The sequence below is a fragment of the Alosa alosa genome, chromosome 21 (genome assembly GCF_017589495.1).
Source record: "Alosa alosa isolate M-15738 ecotype Scorff River chromosome 21, AALO_Geno_1.1, whole genome shotgun sequence".
In the NCBI taxonomy this organism is placed as follows: domain Eukaryota; kingdom Metazoa; phylum Chordata; class Actinopteri; order Clupeiformes; family Clupeidae; genus Alosa; species Alosa alosa.
The window spans coordinates 8,852,587-8,873,224 of record NC_063209.1 but is presented as its reverse complement, the minus strand read 5'-3'; the positions used below and the strand labels follow the sequence as shown (position 1 = coordinate 8,873,224).

The 20,638-nt window shown below is 46.0% G+C and overlaps 1 protein-coding gene across 1 annotated transcript in view; it reads right to left on the bottom strand.

Moving 5' to 3' along the window:
- The window catches only part of atp8a1 (ATPase phospholipid transporting 8A1), a 140,421-nt gene that overhangs the window by 98,406 nt on the left and 21,377 nt on the right, over positions 1–20,638 (bottom strand). The window contains 5 exon segments of the mRNA XM_048231901.1: positions 1,335–1,375; positions 2,475–2,520; positions 7,102–7,200; positions 9,806–9,905; positions 17,929–18,043. Coding sequence (XP_048087858.1) covers positions 1,335–1,375; positions 2,475–2,520; positions 7,102–7,200; positions 9,806–9,905; positions 17,929–18,043 — 401 coding nt within the window.

The window sequence follows — 20,638 nt, the reverse complement described above, 5'->3', positions numbered from 1 at the left end:
GACATTAGATGAGAAAAAGGCTTTCATTCAACTATTACACCACTCTCTTGCTACTGTCTTATGTTTCCCTTAAACGGTAGCATCCCAGAGAAAATGAGTCTTAAAAATGTTGAATGGTGGCAATTTTACAATTCTATGAGGTACAAACTGTTTCATAGCATGGGCGCCACTAATCTAACAGAGCTGTTGCAATATGCATAGCGAAACAATAAAAACTCCACAAAAGACATAACCAACACATTATCCACACACCATCCCTGTGCACATCAACATAAAGAGAACATGAAGATGTCTACCTGAAACGTATGGGTTGTAAAGAAGCAGTCTGAGCTGCAGATATACACAGTGTGGAAACACTCACCTCTGCTCTGACTGTTGGGTTTGTGTTCCCGTGAGCTTACGGTGGGGAAACTATAGGAGTGCTTTCACACTTTACGCCCCTGAGAATCAGAAGTGCGCAAGCCGCCGCACAGACGTCACGTACAGTGCAGCGATCACGGGGTAATTATTGCACTGCTGTCTCCACACACAACGGTCCAGTCGTTCCGCACCTGCTTATTATGGAGCCTGCGCTTTCACTGACATCTTAATTAACCAGCTGCTTTATTAAAAACACGGACAGTGAAAGCTGCACTGTGTCGCAAAACGCCCCATCACCCAACGATATCAGCTGAGCGGGATAGGTAGTAGGCGGAGCAGATGGATGTGGAGGCGGAGTTATAATAAGGATGCTTTTGTAGTGCATTAGTTACAGGTCTTTTAGTACCCACTGCTTATCATTTAAAAGTTTAAGAGACATTAAAGAGTTTTGATAATGTCATAAATGAAACAAACATCAATGTAAATGTCATCACATATATTTCGTAATATTATGTTTCAGTACGATGCAATGCTCATGTAAGAGGGTAGCATTACGAGCTGCTAAGCCCAGCTCTGAACCCAAAATAATCTTTACCCTTCTCCTAACCTTCACCCTGTACTTATTTTCATCAGTGTCTGGCATTCCATAAGCCCATCACACACTGCGCCCAGTCAGAGAGAGCACCCTGCGCCACCCATGACCACCCTTACTAAGGGGCACAGCACTCATGCCAGCCATCTCTATGGGGCTGTCAGCCAGCCAGCCGGTGTCTGACACCGTCTACGAATGCAGCACCTTCACGCTACCGCACACAGGCTGGGCTGGGAACCATCTGCCATGGAGAACATGGAGGGGAGAGAGAGAGAGAGTGAGAGGGAGAGAGAGAGAGAGAGAGAGAGAGAGAGAGAGAGAGAGAGAGAGAGAGAGAGAGAGAGAGAGAGAGAGAGAGAGAGAGAGAGAGAGGTATGCATACCTTTTCCCAGTGCACTATTTCCCAGGCGCCGTTCCTCAGCACTGCAGGTGGGGGTGAGAAAGAGAAACAGGGAGGGAGGGAGGGAGAGGGGGTGGATGATACAGAGAGAGGGAGAGATGGAAAGAGGGAATAAGGCAGAAGAGAGTTGAAGAGGGAGAGCAAGAGAGGTGAGAGAGAGAAAAACAGAGGTAGAAAGAGAGAGTAGACATGTGGAGGACAGAATGTGAAAGGACGACAAGAGGAGAGAAGAAAGGAGATGGCAGAGTGAGAGAGAAAGAAAGGATACAGAAAAAAGAGAAAGAGAGTAAGAGAGATATCATTATCACTTTGCCTGCTTCCCTTCCACAGAAGCAGTTCCTCTGTGGTATGTCCTATTCAGTGTGCCTGGAGAGTCAGGAGGCTCATGTGGCCGTGCTGAGGTTTGAGAACACAGCCAGATAAACACATAAGCCCAACCGCCTCTCAGAGCACACAGAAAGCAACAGATGAGCATCCCCACAGAGGAATGGAATAGACAGACAGACAAACAAACACATGCAGATGTCATGCACTCAAACACATTACATTCACACTCATACATACACTAACAGACACTCACAAATGCATAGTTGCATAGGCAGAGTGAAGGTGTAACTCCATTCCTTCACAGTTAAATGTTTGAGTTCAATCTATGCGGGATCTCCCCCCTGATTTTGAGTAGGCCTGCTGGTTCTACCTCATGTACTGATTGGATTCAACATGCTGACATATTAGCAACAAGTTGAACAACTGTGACTGTTGTTACCTTTGGGCATGCATTACTGTAAGGAGAATTCCAGCCATTTTTCACATAGATCTCTGTTCATAATCATGCCCCCAGTGTGTAGCACTATAGCTGCCTGGGTGCTGTAGCTGTAGCTGTTGGCGGTTGTTAAGGTGTACCGTCAGGAATGTTGGAAAATTAACGTTCTAAAGAACATCTGGGTTCATTGACTTTAACATACACTGTAGAATTTTAGAACCTTCAATTGTTGCGGAACGGAATCTTATGTTAGAATGTTCAAAAACCCACCCCTTTAAGGGTTATAGTGCTATGGGCTGGATAAGAGTGTGGGCATGGCAGGCTATAGTTATACTGTGAAAAGGCCAGTTAAGTCTCACCTTGGGTTTCCTTCTTATTGACCACACTGTCTGCATTATGCCGTTTCTGGAAGAGATGGAAAGAAACGATGCACGTTAGCCTGAGAGGAATACAATATAAACATCTCAGAGTTCAACAAACATAAAGTGTTACACAAACAAAAATTTTGTAGCTCAGAAACAAAACTCCCTCAAAGAGGAACATGGGGTAACGGTGATCAGAGTAGAGAAGGGGTCAGGATGTAACACGAGGGGAAAGTGGTACAGTACGTCAGACACGGAGTCGACTTTCTGCAGGAGATTACAGCCGCTTTGATCTCTGCTTACACCGGGAGGAGGAGGAAGAGGAGGAGGAGGAGGAGAGGGAGCGATCGGAGCTCTTCAAACATTAGCGTAAAGGAGAGAAGCTGACTCCTGCCCCAAGGACACGATAAAAAAGCACCGCATGTATATTTAACGAAATGCTTGTCTGCAATCCGACAGGGCTATTACACTACTGCCCACAGCACAGAGAGTCACTCCCGCTAACACACATACACACACTCACACACACACACACACACACACACACACAAATAGAAAAACATGCAGGCAGGTCATTGTGCACCGTCAGAAGGAATCACATCTACATGGGCAACTAACAGAGATTTCAGTGACATGACGAGGTTTCAGATTCTACATGTACCACAGGCAGACCGTATGATGTCATTAGAAACCTTGATATACTGCAGCATTGAAGACGCTTCACAAAGGCTCACTGGCATTAACTTACTAATGTTGCATTATTAACACAACATTTAAAAAAAAAAAACTTTCCATTAAGGCACCAAGAGACATTCTCTTATGTCCTTTCATACACACTAGGGTCTTCTGTGCAAAACTAACCGCCTGAGGAAATCTTCTGCAGTACCTTCTCCCTCTCTTTTTCCCCTCTCTCCTTTCTCCCTTTCTCCTTCTCTCCTTTCTCCCTCTCTCCTTTCTCCCTCTCTTTTTCCCCTCTCTCACTTCTCCCTCTCCTTTCTCACTCTCTCCTTTCTCCCTTTCTCCCCCTCTCCTTTCTCCCTCTCTCTTGCTCTCAGGGAGAAGCGAGCGGCTGATTGCGTTTAATATGACGGATACCTTCGCTCCCTGTTGTGAAATTTAATCAACGGTCGACGACTCGTGCGGTGCTCATCGGCTCTGCAGCAACAGGGGCAAGTTAAAGCTCTCAGATAAACCCTCTTCATTGTCTGACGCATTTAGGTGTGTGTGATGGGTTGAGCCATGGAGTGTGTGTGTGTGTGTGTGTGTGTGCCAGGACATGTGCATATCTGTGTGTGTGTGTGTGTGTGTGTGTGTGTGTGTGTGTGTGTGTGTGTGTGTGTGTGTGTGTGTGTGTGTGTGTGTGTGTGTGTGTCAGAGCATGTGTTATGGAGAGGTGCTGTGAACTGCTGGGCAATTTCCCCATGCAGTGTAGTGAAGCTGGTAACAGTAAGGGTAATAGGGGGGGGGGGGCTCTTTACATTTTCATTTTCTTCTCATCCCTCCCTCCCTCCCTTTCTTCCTTCCTCCCTTTCTCCCTTGTTCCTCCTGCGGAGGTGAAGTGATCATTAGATTAAAGTGTTTAAATCATGCAGGCCCTGGAGGAGGCGCGGAGGGAGAAGATGGCTTATATGGTGGCTCACTCCTCCTCCAGTCCACAGCGTGACTCACAGAGCACACAGTCTTAGAGAATGGGCATAGACAGTGTGTGTGTGTGTTTGTGTGTGTATGTGTGTATGTGTATGTGTGTGTATCCACATGCTTATGCTATGAATGTGCCACATTTGGTGACCAGCTAGACGAATCCTGTGTGAAATTCCCATCAGATTTGGTGAGCTGGACATCAGATAGCGAAACACAAGCCCGGCCTACGGGTCACCTCCAGCCCAACAAAGGAGCTCTGTTGCCTACAAGCAGCAGACGGAGGAGGAGAAGATCCTGTAGAGGGGGCATCCTCTCCCCTCTACAAGCCCCTCTCACCTCCAGCTCTGGAGACTGGACCTCAGGTCTAAACGACTACAATCTGAGACGACGTCACCGAGCTTTAGTAATTACTGCACTTCTTTGCTAAATTTCCATAACAAAATGACATGATGTCTCCATTTAGGAGACTCTATTTTGTTTATGTTCAGGAGTGTTTGGATTGAACATACATCAGGGATCAGACAAAAATAAATAATTCACAGATTAACAAACTACTATTCACCATCATTGTGGGGAATAGTGGAGCAGCCGTAACCTCGAGTCCCGACCCCGCCGTTGTGAACCCGTGTCACCTGGGATAAAGGTGTCTGCTAGTGTCTGTTAATATAACTAAATAAGTTGGAGTGAATTTAAACAGGAGGACCTCCACTGGTCTATGAGGCACAGAGGATGACACAGGGAGAGGTGAAACAGTTGACAGCAGGGCTGTACTACTATGAGAGTTGGGAGCACACACGCACGACACACACACACACACACACGCACACACGCACACACGCACACACGCACACACGCACACCTATACACATGCACACAGGACACACAACCTTAACTGCCAACGCCATCATTCCCGAGCCACACACAGTTGGCCAAAGGTACTGGTAGAAACTGCTGCGCTGGACAATAACCCAGGGGAGGGAAGGGGGCTGCAGACGTGTGATGGTGTAAGGGAGTGAGAGAGTGCTTGTGCTTGTGTGTGTGTGTGTGTATGTATATATGTGTGTGTTTTTGTGTGTGTGTGTGTGTGTGTGTGTGTGTGTGTGTGTGTGTGTGTGTGTGTGTGTGTGTGTGTGTGTATATATATATATATATATCTATCTGTGTGTGTGTGTGTGTGTGTGTGTGTGTGTGTGTGTGTGTGTGTGAGAGATAGAGAGTATGTGATCAGACACCTGGCCCGATAGGAGACCGTATAGAGTGTCTTATTTCAAGACAGCAGCAGGGAAGTGATTTTACTACGAGTTGGCACTTTGAGGTCCTGCAGCTGCAGCTTATCGACAAACCTATACCACCAGGGCCTGCACTTCATGTTACCCCCAGACAGACAGCGAAGGGCTTCACTAAGGCGAAACTAAGGCGGTAGAGGAGAGGAGAACAGCAAATTTCCTTGGGTGACAAAACGGCAACTGAGTCTTCAAATCCCCTCCCTTGTTTTCACTGTGCTGGACAATAGTGGACAGAAATGGGCCAAGCTCTCCAGCAACGCCTACAACAGTGAATCTCCATGAATCTTTTGCAAGTTAGATCAGGAATGTGGCAATCAACACACACACATACACACACAAACAAACACAGACACAGACACAGCTCACATCACATGAATGCAATCTCAGTTACAACAGAAAAGTGTCTGTTACGCAGAAGAAATTGCACAAGACTCTTTTTAGCAGGTCCCAAAATAAAATCTACTCTTTTGTGCTTTGCCAGCTCCAAAACTGATAACTTCAGTGGTTTTCAAAACATCTTACCAAAAGGACTGTGGTCGTAAAGCTGAGCAATACTGGCACATTTGCAGTGTTGAAGTGCAGTAACATTACAATGTTAAAATTACATGCATTTATCCTTATATATAAAAAACAAATATATCTGTCTAAATCTAAAATAACTGTCTGCATCTACACAGACCCACTGCATCTTACTACCTATTGCCTGTGACTGCTGTTACAGCTATAAATCACTGTGATGGATCCTACTGGTCAAACTGTAAGGATATTTTAAGCTCTACAGTATAACTGTAGCGTTCTGATGTCCAGTTCACACACGTCAAAGACATGAAACACGTGAGGAGGTTACGTAATTGATACCGTTGCCATGACCGTTTCACCCTTTCACTGCAACTGAAAACACTATTAGTTTCAGTGGGGATTCCTCTCCTAATCAATTGGCAGTGCTCCACAAGTAAATACCCCATAGTCCCACTCTGACAACATGTGGGGCTTTTTAGCTGTAATACAGTATACAGTAAGCCAGTTACAACTCCGAGACCACAAACATAAATAAGTAAATAAAAATAAAAGAAGTTCCACAAAAATAGCCATTTTCCGGTCTTCTGCCTCCACAGACAGACAGTGTGTGTCCCGTGTGGCTTCCTAAAGTATTTGCGGCCCATTAGCAGAGTGGTCATGTGACTTCCTGTACGTGAGTGCAGTTGAAATGAACCGTCCCAACGGGGGCGTCGAGTCGAGAGCGCCACTGAACTGCATCCACAGCCTCAGCTGTCCATTAACGTTTTGGGTCACTGACAATTCTACATTACTAGGTATTTATGTAACAATTATGGGTAGCACATGACCATATGGCTCTCAGCAACACTGGCTGGGCTAAAATAGCTAGAGCAGAGGGGTGCAAGAGCAGTGCAAGGCAGCACAGGGGGGCAATAGAACATTTTCAATTAAATACTTAATTTCTAATTCAATATGCTAGGGGCAATGCAGCTTTATCAGATTTACTCTACGGGCCAGTTTCCTGGACACAGATTATTATGCCTAGTCCTCCTGGACTAAAAGAGCACTTCATTCTCCATTGAAAAAGAGCTTTTAGTCTCGGACCATGCCTAAGCCATGTGTACATAGGAAACTAGGCCCTACTCCTCCAGATGCATGTTGGCATACGGGACTGTGTGTCACGCGGGCGTTTGACTTACCAGGTCCTCAATGATCTCTTTGACGGCGGCCACCACCAGGATGAAGAGGAGGGGGACCAGGGTGGTCCAGCGGCCGGTGGGAGAGACATCTGGGATTTGCTGGAGAAGAGAGGAGCGAAGGGGGACAAGAAGTTAGCAAGAGCTTTAGTCCCAGTAAGAGTACTAATAAGGGTTTAAATAATCACATACAGTTCATGTGTGCATTCGTGTACGCACACACACACACACACACACACACACACACACACACACACACTGTAAGTGTGTAGCACTTAAAGACCCCCCATCTCCTCCTTACACAGGCAGTCCTTCTGTGTCAGGCCAAGGACACAGGATGGTGACATTCACGCAACAGGGGCAGGGCACAGAGTAATGGAGCAAACACACATCAACTTCTCTGACCCTTTCAGCAAAAGCCCATATGCTCACATCTGAAGATCCCAGAGGGAAGCATTCCATGAGCTGCCAGCCTCCCCTGACACACACACACACACAACCCCACACATACAGAGTCCCACACAGGAACTCACTCACTCACACTCTCACACACACACACACACACACACACACACACACACTCTCCCTCTGATACATGCAAAGCCACCCCACCCCCAAACAAACAAACACACACACAAAAACACACACTCTTTCAGGTCTCTTCAGGGACTTGTACAGGGATGAAGTATCTGCCTGTCAGCCCCGTGTTACTGCCTGCTCACTCTGGGAGGCCATCTATCAAGAGGTGGTCAGACGTGCAACCCAAGAGGAGGCCATTTACACACACACACACACACACACACACACAAACACACACACCAGGGGAGGCCAAAGGTCTACAAGACTACACAGTCCCATTCAACTAGGCATCACATCAGTCTTTTCCTCATAGTGTAGCTTATCGGTCATTCACTTAAGAGGACATCTGACCACAGCGTTATGGGCTTATCAGGCCTAACGCTCATGCGGGGTGGGAGGGCAGCCATTGGTCTTTAGCCGGTGATGCCATGTTGATTGGTTGGTTGCGGGAGTAGATCTGCTGCTGGTGTTTTCCCGGGGATGAAAAGAAATACTAGGAAGATAAACTAATCCAGGCAATGAATGAGGCTTTGTGGATTTACCCTAATAAGATCATTTTAGGCATCAAAACTAAACTTGACATGCTGAAATTCTGAATCCATCTGCAGTTCCGTCTACTACATTTGTAAATTCTTATCTTAATGGACATGAAATTAAAAATCTACCACATTTGGAAGAAAAATGGGAATGATACACACTACTAAGCGCACAGACATACATACACATTCACACACACACACACGCACACACACAAACAAACAAACAAACAAACAAACAAACAAACAAACAAACATCAGGGCTCCATCTCTGTTTACCTTGTGCAGGTGATCAGAAACATCCACCCTGTGTTTGTGTGTGTGTGTGTGTGTGTGTGTGTGTGTGTGTGTGTGTGTGTGTCAACCTATTCTGTTTTGCTACATCCCTCTTCACCTCTCTGCACTTCTTCACACAGAGAGAGAGAGAGAGAGAGAGAGAGAGAGAGAGAGAGAGAGAGAGAGTACACACATGAGATTGAAAGAGAAAGAAAGAGAGTGAGATAGATAGAAGAGAAAGAGAGCACAGGGGAGCGAGTGAGAGAAAGAAAGCGCAAGGCCACCATGTTGTCAGCTGGGTAATGAAGATTCAGACCACCTGCTCTCCGGAGCAGGCGCTAGCCAAGGTCACCGGCTCAGGCTTTACACGCCCTCAGAGTCACTCATTAGAGCCACGATTGTCAGCAGAAAAACAAACAAACAAACAAACAGACGACTAAAGCCGGTGACCACACACACACACACACACACACATACAGAGCAGGATTGGTGTCCCTTAGTGCCAACCTGGGATGGTTTCCTTCAAAGAATCATTGTGCACTAACCACCATTAAATGAGAGCGAGGGTGACCATTCTTCCACATCCTCTCCACACTTTCCCATTGTCATCATGGTTAGTGCACAACGATGCTTCTCGGAGACGCACACCAGTGCAGCACGACATCGTATGTATATCGACCCATATAGTTAAAATTTATATCAATAACACAACCACATATTAGTACGCGATACAGTCATTTCTTATTTTCCATTTTTCCATCCCTAGTGCAGCGCGGCACTGTGTCCAGACGTCCAGACGTCCCCTTTTCTGAGCCCGTGGGTGCAATGCGCATGGAGCAGCGTGGAGCTGCAGGAGAGAGGGGGCCCAGGCTGGCCAGGTGTGGAGACAGCAGGAAGCGGCTAATGGGCAGAGTGTTCCACATTCGTGCGCCTGCTGGGGAGGGGAACGCTACCGTCGACGTGGGAAGCCATTGACAGACGGGGCTATAAAAAGATGCTCATGAATCACGATTTTTAACAGCAGTCTTGGGAAGCTGTAGCTCCTCAGCTTCAGTCTCTGTAAGGTACTGTGTGGTAGAGGCCTATTGAGCAATACCAGCTCTCTGGGACCAGAACAAAGCGTATTGATTGGAGGGCATGAGAAAGTAATGTTGCTAATACATTTGTATATTGCAGTTTCACTGATTAATTGAAAGCCCTCACACTGCTTTCTAGATCTCGTCCTCTCCCTTTCTCCTCATCCCTCTCTCTCTCTCACATAGACACACACGCACACGCACACGCGCATACACACACACACACTGGCCTATGCTTACCTGTAGGAGTGCGATGAAGAGGAAGAAGGAGTTGGCGGCTCTTCTGAACTGAGAGTATAGGAATCGTGGCAGGAAGGTGAGGACATTGTACTTGGCAGTACTGCAAAACACAAGGGAGGAGAGAAGACACACAGAGGAAAGGAAGAAAAAAAATAAAATTTGATTAATAGATCAACGTTTATAACATGAGATTCTACTGGTCTACAACATTACCTTTAACTAAATGCCAAAACATTCCAAAATTAAAAACAACTATATTTATTTCTGACATACTTCAGAGCATATCGAAAACACAACACTGTTTAGTTTCTTTCAACTATCCCATCATAAATAGCAGGGCATAAAACATCACATGTAAATAACCTGGTTAAAAACATCAACAGCAAATGTCCCATCGTATTTTAGATGACGACTTGCTTTGCCCCTTTGCCATTTTTCTTGTTCCTTTTTGACATGGTGGTTTTCATAATCTTCCCAGTGCAAGGAAACGTGTGGGTTCAGCAACAGATGGTCAAGCATTTCTGAACACAAACAACCATCCTCACACACACACATACACACACACACACACACACACACACAGAAACACAGACACACACATGCCTCGAGTTCCTTCAGCAAAATAACCACCCACCGATCCACCACCCACGCCCAGCCGCCCACCCGCGGCAGTCCTGCTTCTCCAGCTCAGGCAGCCATCGAGCGGGCTGGCAGGTGAGGAGGGGGTGGGGTGGGGGTGCCCAGCGTGATGGATGGTGCTCTGTAGCAGAGCTCATGTCCATAAAGCATAATTAGGGTGAGCTAGAGCACTGGCTGTGGGGCTGTTAAGAGTCCCTGGCAGACGTGAGCTATGGGACCCGCACAGGACTGGCACAGGCCCCTGGGAGCACGCCACCCTCCGCCCTCTCTTCATCCCACTTTCATTTAAGTCTCTCTCTCTCTTTTCCCCGTCAGTTTCTTTTTTCTCTCTCTCTGTTTCTCTTTCTTTCTGTCTGTCTTTCTCTCTCTTTCAGTCTCTCTTCCATGCACTTGGTTTCTCTTTTCTCTTTTTCTTGCTTTCTCTTTCTATATTTCTCCCTCTCCATCTCTCTATCTCTCTATCTCTCTCTCTCCCCACCTCTCTCTTTCGGTGTCTCTCCTCCACCGATTTAGGTGCACATTAGTAGCCGAGGCGCACCAGCTCTTTGGGTGGAGATATACGCCCCGAGCTGCACCAGCAGCTTGTTTACTCTCAGTCTGTTGAACAAACTCCAGCCGGCACGCCATGGTGTCAGACAGAGCCTACCAAGCTAAAGATGACCGTGATGACCATACCAAATCATCATTTGATCATTTCATCATTTTTTTGGCAATGATGATATCACTACATTCAGTTAATTTCCCAGCCTAAAACATAGCAGGGAGGTTTTAGTTCAGCCATATTTTAGCTCAACCCTACATAGCATTATGTGAGAGGGGTAGTTTGGAGAGAGAGAGGGGAGAGGGAGAGAGAGAAAAAGAGAGAGAGGAAGAGGGAGAGAGAGAGAGAGAGAGGGAGAGATCAGAGAGCTGAAATGAAGAGAGTGCAGATGTGGGGAGGACGTGGTTGCAGGTGGGCACACGGCTCCTTGATAGCTCCTCCATAGATATGCCGTTTTCATTCATTATCTGGCTGCTTCACTGACACAGCGCATCCTCTCAGATCCCCTGCTGATAACTCAGACGTTCTGCCCTCATCAAAGCATAGAGAGAGGGAGAGAGAGAGACAGAGAGAGAGAGAGAGAGAGATCGGTTTTAATAGTGTTGCACTCAGTCTGTGATGTTTGATGTCAGGATCTGTTGTCCAGTGCCGGTACATTGGTGGTCTGCTGTGAGGGAAGGTTGGGGGGGCTGGGGCTGGGGCTGGTCAGATCTGATCAGCACAGACCTCACACAGATGAGATCACTGCAGGTAAAAAGGAAAGGGGATTGCATGCTGTTGCCAGGTAACACTGATTAAAGGCCACACAGTCACATCCTGAGAGTGCGCTGGGCTGGGCTGGGCTCTGGAGGCTCTCATTGCCACCATTTCCTCTTTTGGCTAATCTTTACAGAGGCTGGTTTTCCTCTCTCCAGCGCCTGTCAAGCGATCACATCTGCTGTCTGTTTTCCATCTCCATTTGTGTTTTCCCACCCTATAAAATGTAAGCAATTACAGCTGGAGAGAGAGAGGGTGTGTGTGTGTGTGTGTGTAAAAAAGAGAGAGAGAGAGAGAGAGAGAGAGAGAGAGAGAGAGAGAGAGAGAGAGAGGGAGGGTGTGTGTATGTGTGTCTGTGTGTGAGAGAGGGAGAGAGTGTGTGTGTGTGTCTGTCTGTATGTCTGTGTGTATGTATGTGTGTGAGTGTGTGAGAGAGAGAGAGAGAAAATCTGTGTGTATGTGTGTGTGTGTGTGTGTGTCTGTGTCTGTGTGTGTGTGTGTGTGTGTGAGAGAGGGAGTGTGTGTGTGTGTGTCTGTATGTCTGTGAGAGAGAGAGAAAGAAAGAGAGAGAGACTTTAATGTTGATTATAGTTCTGATGGATGCTCTGTTCAGACGCCCAGGCTGATAGCTCGTCCCCAGGCACAGGGTGTGGACGACCCAGGCCACAGGACCGAGCACACAACCCCATAGCCAACACAACATCTGGAATTCAGGGAAATCTGATTATTCTGTCTGAAAATTTGTTTTATTTAGGTTTTGAGCAGTAATACAATTATTTCGAATAACAACTCTAACCAAAACCTAAATGCAATAGAGTATGTGACATACAGTGATATACAATAAAGTGGACAGATGAATGGATAAATGTTATATTGGACAGAGGAAATGTTTGATTAGTGGCATATTACAGCTAAATGAAGTAATGGAGATGAAATCTACAGTACATGTTGAAGATAAGCTGCGATAAGGAACACAATCCTCAAATGTCGTCGTTTCCTGACTGTATTTTCAAGGAACTCTAAAGAGGAAGAGTGGGATTAATTGAGTCGTTTCTGGTAATAGCAGGCAGGGGCAGGCTGACTCACATGACTCATGACTGGTTCTGTTGTGCTGCTCAGTACTTACTACTGTTTAATAAAAGGCAAAGGTTGACTACTCGCTTGTTTCACCTGAACATTGGACTCATACAGGCATAGATTAAACTGCTATAAAATGTCTTTAGTCTAAACCAGAGAATGTCTAGTAGACGGGCTCTGGTCTAAACCAAGCAGAACTTGACTGATGACCACAGCCTGGCACAGAATTGTTATTCCCAACTTGTACCAAAATACAATTTGCTAATTTTACATTTACATGTATTAATTTAGCAGATGCTTTTTTCTGGAGCGATTTACACGTCGATTATATTACAAGGGCATTGTTGCATTGTCCCCAGAGCAACTCGGGATTAAGTGCCTTGCTAAAGGGCTCAACAGCAAAAGCCGGGAATTGAACCCACAACTTAACCACTACGCTACCACTGCCCCCATTACATTGTTTCCAAAAAACAAGTTTGTCCCATTTATAAGCTAGCCACTACATGCTCCTACTCTCCCCCAAAACAACTGCTTTCACAGCCTAAACCTACCCTGGGGCAATCCATTAGCAGACTAGTTAATAGCCTGCTAGGCCTGACGGCTGTTCGATATAGTTTTTTTCCCCCTGCTGATCAGAGTGTTGATGGCTGTGGCAATGCAAAGGCCTTGTCCAGCACTGCTTTATTACACATTTAGCCTGGAGAATACTTCAGCGCTGATCGATAGAGTGAATCCACAGTCAGGATCCAGTCTGCTTACAGACTCTGACGTGAAGGCTTTCAATTAGTGCAGGAGTGGGGTGCGGGGGTGTGGATTGGGGGGAGGAGGGGGGATTAGTCTGGGCTTTTTTTAATGTGCACCTGCCTCTGAGCTTGTTTAGTGCTGCTTTATGGGCATAAGAGGAGGATAGAATGAGAGAGAGGGGAGAGAGAGAAAGAAAGAAAGAAAGAAAGAAAGAAAGAAAGAAAGAAAGAAAGAAAGAACAAAATGAGTATATCTTTTGTGTGTCTAAATGCGTAGATGGATGCATGGATCCATTAACATGGGAGCTGTGGTGAGTGTATGTGTGTGTGTGTGTGTATTCATGCATGACCTGCATGTGTTTGAGTTGAGTGTGTGTGTGTGTGTGTGTGTGTGTGTGTGTGTGTGTATATGTGCGTGCGTGCGTGTGTGTGTGTGATTGCCTATGTGAATTATGAATAGAATTTCCGTGTGCAGGTTTCAGCCCACTCTACACCCATGTGAGCACCCGCTCCCTCTGAGAAGCCGTGTGGTCAGCACTCTGGGCGTGGAGAGGGTGGTGGTGGCGTTGGGTTCGGCTGCGTTGGAGGGGGTACATGCAATGGCAAACAGCTTGCCCTGTCAATTCTGCTGAAGCACAGGCCGGAGAGGGCACTGAGGTCCAAACCGACCTGCCATCCTCCGCATCCCGTTCTTATCCCCAGCAGACATCGCCTGACAGGCCTTGCTGACCACAGACACACACGCACGCACGCACGCATCACCCTTCAGTCCAGCACATGTCCGAGGTCTGCAATGAGGCACAGTGAGGCTCTTCTGCTGACACAGCAAGCCAGGGGAGGGGAGAGGAGAGAAGAGGAGTCCATTGCTGAAGGGCTGCTTCTTGTGTGGTTTGATTGCAATGCAGTGTTAGAGGCCTTAAAGGCTGCAGGTCTTTGATTAGAATCCAATACACTTTTCCATCAAATTCAGTGAAATTGTCCTCCACTGTTTTTCCATTCAGTGTGCACGCAAAACACCTACAGTGTTCACACACAGCCCTTTACCTTTAAGCCTACATCTCATAGAAATAGCCATTCATTTGTGGTGCTGCTCTTCAGGGTCAGCCTGTGGGGATAGAAACACATGACTCAAAAGGCCTGACTCTCCTTTCGCTAGCTGCATGAGCGGTCGACGCGGCTTTAAATCGTATTCATTCTCTAATTAGGCCGAATCAGATTAGGGCACTTAAGTTACTATACCTAGGTCACTCCAGATGATCTTTCGAGAAAGAACAAACACCGAGCCAGAGGCCCCCTAAGCCTCTTCGGGCTCCTTAAGAGCCTGTTCTGATGGATTTTGCCTTTACACGAGCACTACGGACACAGAGGCGGAGGACACGGAGTAAGAGGAAGTGAGGACATTTTGGTGGAGGGTGCTCACTTCCATTTTTCATGATTTTGAGGAAATGTTAGCGGTGACGCCAGAGGATGTTCGGCTGACCTCACACAAATCCACACACACACACACACACACACACACACACAGCTGCGAATGCACTAACAACCACTAAAGCGTTCCCTGCATGTGCTGGATGTCAGGGAAGAGCTGCCCCCCCCACCCCCCCTCACCCCACCCCCACGATGCAGCGAGAAACATTTGAGCTAAATCAACTCAAATAAAGCTGAATATATTTAGACTCTTAGCCCTGACGTGAGAAAAGAGAAGAACCTGTCCTAGTGACCTGCACCTGAGAGAACCCTCTGACACAAGCTGTTTTTTTAATATCAATGTCTTCTTGCTCCTTCAGGCGTCTTGTGGATGAGCACGGGAGAGCTGAGCTTCTTAATGAGTCTCCTGAGAGAAGCCAACATGCCGCAGGTTAGCTAAAGGAGAAAGGTGAGATGTCAGACACCTCTAAGCTACAGTGTTATTTCACCTCTTGGCTTAAAAATACCGCCACGATGATTGGGGGTGAGGTTCACAGACTGCTGGATTAAGATCTGTGTGTGTGTGGAGAGAGAAAGTCAGACCGAAAGAGAAAGAAAGAAAGAGTGAGAGAGAGAGAGAGAGAAAGAGACTTCTATCCTATTGACCTCTGCAGATACCCTTCACCAGCTAAAGCAACAAAGCATCAATGCAGAGGACCTCACAAATTCCACTCGGTCTGCCTGTCTGTCTGTGGCCTGTCTCTCCCGTCCGTAAAAGCATTACGCCAGCCTAATCTCAGAGTATTAGCTTTCAGTCCAATTACACCCTGGGAATCCTTGTTGTCCGGTCTATTTAGCATGCAGCCTTACTGGACCAGCTCATCATAAAAAACAGATACCCGATGAGGGGAGGGGGGGGCGGGCAGGTGGAGAGGAGGAGAGGGAGGGAGTGGATGTCTATAAAGATGCTTAGAATGCAACCTCTTCTTGGCCCCGGTGAGGGAGAGTATCATGTCCATCATGTGCACACACATGCGCGCGCACACACACCTCACCAACCAGCCACTGCCACCACAGATAGAACACATATAGACCTATATCCAGCAACATAAACACACACACAAACACACACAGCTATACCACAACAATGTCACCATCACATCAATCAAAAAGAACTTAAACACACACACACACACACACACACACACACACACACACACACACACACACACACACACACACACCACCACCCAAGCCATTGTCAAACACACACACAGTCACAGCGTTCTGGGGTCATACATCACTATAAGCCGCACACATGACTTGGCGCTAGGCTGAGCTGCTGCAGTATCTAGTATTCTGCTGGCCTCTCAGCATCAGCAACAATGCCTCCCCTTATTCCCAGTGCAGCACGGCAGTGTGCTCCTGCTGTTAGCTCTCCACACTGCCTTATGTCCTTTGCTCTGCTCTTCCTTGTCTGCATCTCCAGTGTTTCCCACAGAATTGAATTCTATTTATGGTGGTAGGTGACCGGGGGTGTTCACAGTTTTGAACAAATGTGCAACGTGGTTATGATGCTAACCGGATTTGATCACAATTTAAAAAGTCGACTTTTATACCAACAACAATCCTTGCAGGATTTTTAATGTTTTCTTTAAATGTGCATGCAGGTTTGTTGAGGGACAGAGAGGCTATGCAAATGAACAATGAAAGGATTTCATCCAATTTAAGTAGTACAGCATAGAAAATCATTGTGTGGTGGTCAATGCTGATATTGTGATGGGCCGCTACAAATACGTCAATGTATGGGAAACACTGACCTCTGTGTCCTTCACCACTGCTGTTCATCCATTCATCTTCTCAGAGGATACTCATTACTCATGAAGTCATATGAGTTCATCCATTCATCTTCTCAGAGGATACTCATTACTCATGAAGTCATATGTGTATTTTTTTTTGTCAACTTTGTCTGGATTGACTATGTTGTCGACTGATTGAGAGTCCATGACTTTGTTGTCGACTGATTGAGATTCCATGACTATGTTGTCGCCTGATTGAGATTCCATGTCTATGTTTGTTAAAGTTCCTTGCTGCTCTCCATCTCTTGATTTCTCATTTTCTCATTTCTCCTCTACGGCTGCTCTGTTACGCACCCCCTCCCCTACTACTGCATCACTGCCTATTCCCTCTCGGACCCCCCCCTCTTTCTTTTCTCTTGCTCCTTCTCTCCATCCTTTTCTCTAGTTCCACCCCCACCCCACCCCCCCCCCTATTCCTTGTGCCGGTGTGCAGTGTGGAGTCCAGGTGGAGGCAGAGCCGTGAAGTGCTGCAGTGCGACTGTGGCTCGCCTCTCCAGATGACATGCAGTACGCTGCTACGCTGCACACACACACACACACAGGCCTTATGGTGCTTAGGAGCCACTGCTCAAACACAGGATGAGAGAGAGAGAGAGAACATACAGACAAACATGCAGACGGTTTTCACAGATCCACACACATGTGTCGGGTACACACATGCACGCATACAGTTGACCCACCCCCCCACCCGATACACACACACACACACACACACTCACACACACACACACAAACACAAACACACAAACACAACCCCCCCACCCGATACACACACACACAATCCTCCTTTGACCTCAACAAAACAAACATGTAGAAGAACACAGCAGCTTGTTCATCATTCTAAGGAAAGGGTAATGGGGAAGCTGTACTCTCTAAAACAAACACACTTTACACACTAGCCAAATTGCCCCCCGAGCCAGTCATGTGGGTGCTAATCCATCCAAGAACGATGCACATGTGCCCCATCAGGTTCTAATGCCACTGACAGGTTAATTAGTCTTTATAGATGTATCCTGTAATAAGTCAGTGAAGTACTCATAAGTAAACAAAAAGAAACAAAACAAATGGCAGGATCATTTCACTGAGAGGTGCCGTCATTACCTGACTCGGTTGGAGCAGAATTTGGTGAACTGAGGCTGACTGATGTAAATGAGTCTGGCATCCTCCTGGTCAGCTAAAGAGGTCTTCTCAGATCCATCTTCTGTTTTCTCATAGCCTGCAAAAAACAAACAGATACAGTTTTGAGCAATTTCATCATTAAAAAAAAAATAAGAAACCTAGATAGATAGCTCGAGCAGACAGAGAAACATTCAGACCATTTACCATGTATTGCATCAAGCTGCATCATGCACTAAGACAAGAATCACACATTTTTCCAGGCATTCCTTATTCTCATTGAAATAGGCTAATTTCAGAAGCTCTGTACATGGCATGGAACATTTAAGCTAATTTGCTTTCACCGTCTTAAGGCATGCAGAACTCAAATCCAGGATCTAAATAACACAACACTAAACTACTACTAAATAATAAAACAAACTGTGATTGTTTATAACCAAGAATATAGCTTACTATACATTACTATAACCAAGAGGGGCAACTACTTGGGGCTGAATCAACACATCAACATCCACCCCAACAGGTACAGCTAGTTACAATTTTATCTGTAAGCTAGTCAGAGCTATTTTTGGATCTGGTGAATCTGACTGCACCCTTTTTTTTCACATTTTCTTTTCTTTTCTTGAGGACGCGGCAAAAGCTCCATCAGGTTACACCGGGGAGGATCCTGAGCCGCCAGTCCTGTAGGTGTTTATTTGCTGTGAGCTTTTGTCTTTGCCGCAGCAAAAAACTGAACGGGCCAAAAAGTCAAAGCCTCGTGTCAGACTTTGTTAGCCCGCCCTTTGTAAACAGCCCCTGGTGAGGGAGGAGAGAGAGAGCGAAAGAGAGAGAGGGAAAAAGTGGAAAAGCGAGAAAGAGAGGATGGCTTAGAGAGAAAGACTGAGGAAAGAAGGGGGTGAGACAGAGTAAGACAGAGAAAGATGTCTGTTCCCTCATTAGTAACAAGTGCACTAATGAGGGAACAAGAGGGAAGTAGCAAGAGTTTTAGTAGTGACCTTGCTTTCACAGAAACACACAGACACACACACACACACACACACACACAGTTGCAAATGCACTAACAACCACTAGAGCGTTCCCTGCATGTGCTGGATGTCAGGGGAAGAGCTCCATGCCCTACCACAGACCAGAGGCTCTCTGTTACAGGTTACAGTAAACACCCATCCCAGGTCTTATGGCATGCTGCTGCAAATGCCAGCTAGCCAGGGGTGCAGGAGGCACGGGGGACGTGGGGGATATGTCCCCCGCAGTGCTGAAGAGACAGCCGTCGTCCCCCTCACTTTTGATAAGGAAAAAAAGGCTTATAGGTACGCTAAATAAATAATAACCTAGGCCTATAGGATTTGCGCTAACTATGTAAAACTCCCCATTAACAGCATCACATCACTAACCACAGCCATCTACAGTACTGTAAGACTGCACAAGCTCATATTCATTCTGTTGGATATCTGAAGCCAGTTTGTCTACTAACAATCATAAAATAATCCAGGCTACTTGCTTAGCATAAATCATTCATCATCATCTTTATTTGAGGCAGACTGGTATTCGAGGCAGGCTTTTTTAAATATTTCTAACCTGCATTTAGACATGCGTTTCGTTTGGAGCGACATACCGGTAGGCTATCAAAAGCATTTTCGGTTTGGTTTGGGATTTAATTTACTTTTGGACTGTTTGATTATTTTGCTAAATGTTGGGACTGATGGGCCCTGAAATCTGGGAGATATTTGATGGTTCACTGTTAAGTTTCATGCAGTTGAAAAAGTGTCGGAATTTCCACTGCTGTTTATTGCAAGACAAGGCATTGAATAGGGGTTGTGCTGTAATGGAAACCTTTTTGCATAGCCAAGTAGCCTAAATTGAGTTATTGTTTAATTATGCAGGATTTAGTACTTTTTTTTATAGAATTCGTAGGCTGGAATGCCTTGAGTCGCAACAATTGTGTTTAAATGTAGTAGGCTTCAGCCTCTGGCAATTAGCTCGAAAGGGGCGGCAAGAGAATGAGCTTGAGAACGGTGTTGGAGACCCATGGTAGGAAAACGACCTTTCTTTGCCAACCGTAGGCTAATAATCCAACCAACATAATACAATACAATACAACATATAATAAAATATTCAGAAGAGGTGTTATTTCATTGACTTAAATCGAAACAATATCTTCTAGTGGACTGATGGCAATTGTTGGTATAGGCAATTGTTACCCCGTCTTGTATATGGAAACCTGCCTTTATTTGTCCTGCTATAAATAGAATCAATCCCGGGCATAATTTGAGGATTTATGGTAGCCTAGTGCTCAACTCCTGCTCAACATGACATTAGCTGTTATGTTTATTGATAACAAACTCAACTAGCCTACTTATCAAACTCGTTTTCACTAGCCTAACTATAAAATATATGTCTATCAAAGTTTTTGTTCTAAGACATTTCAAACATAATTTCAAGACACAAATTGGATACTTGGTGCATAAATCCCAGAGAGTAGGCTACCACATCCCAGAGTGATGGGCCTAGCGTTCTTATGCATTCAGCGTGGGATATAAACAAGCTGAGAATTTAGCGGTGTCACGTCTGCCTGTCACAGACGTGGGGAGCTCTTTGAAGCTTGGGATAATGTGATACAGTTACTACAGTAACAGTATTTTATTTTAATTCTTAGGGGGGGTTTTTTTCAATTTTATAAATGCTTTGTTAAAATGCT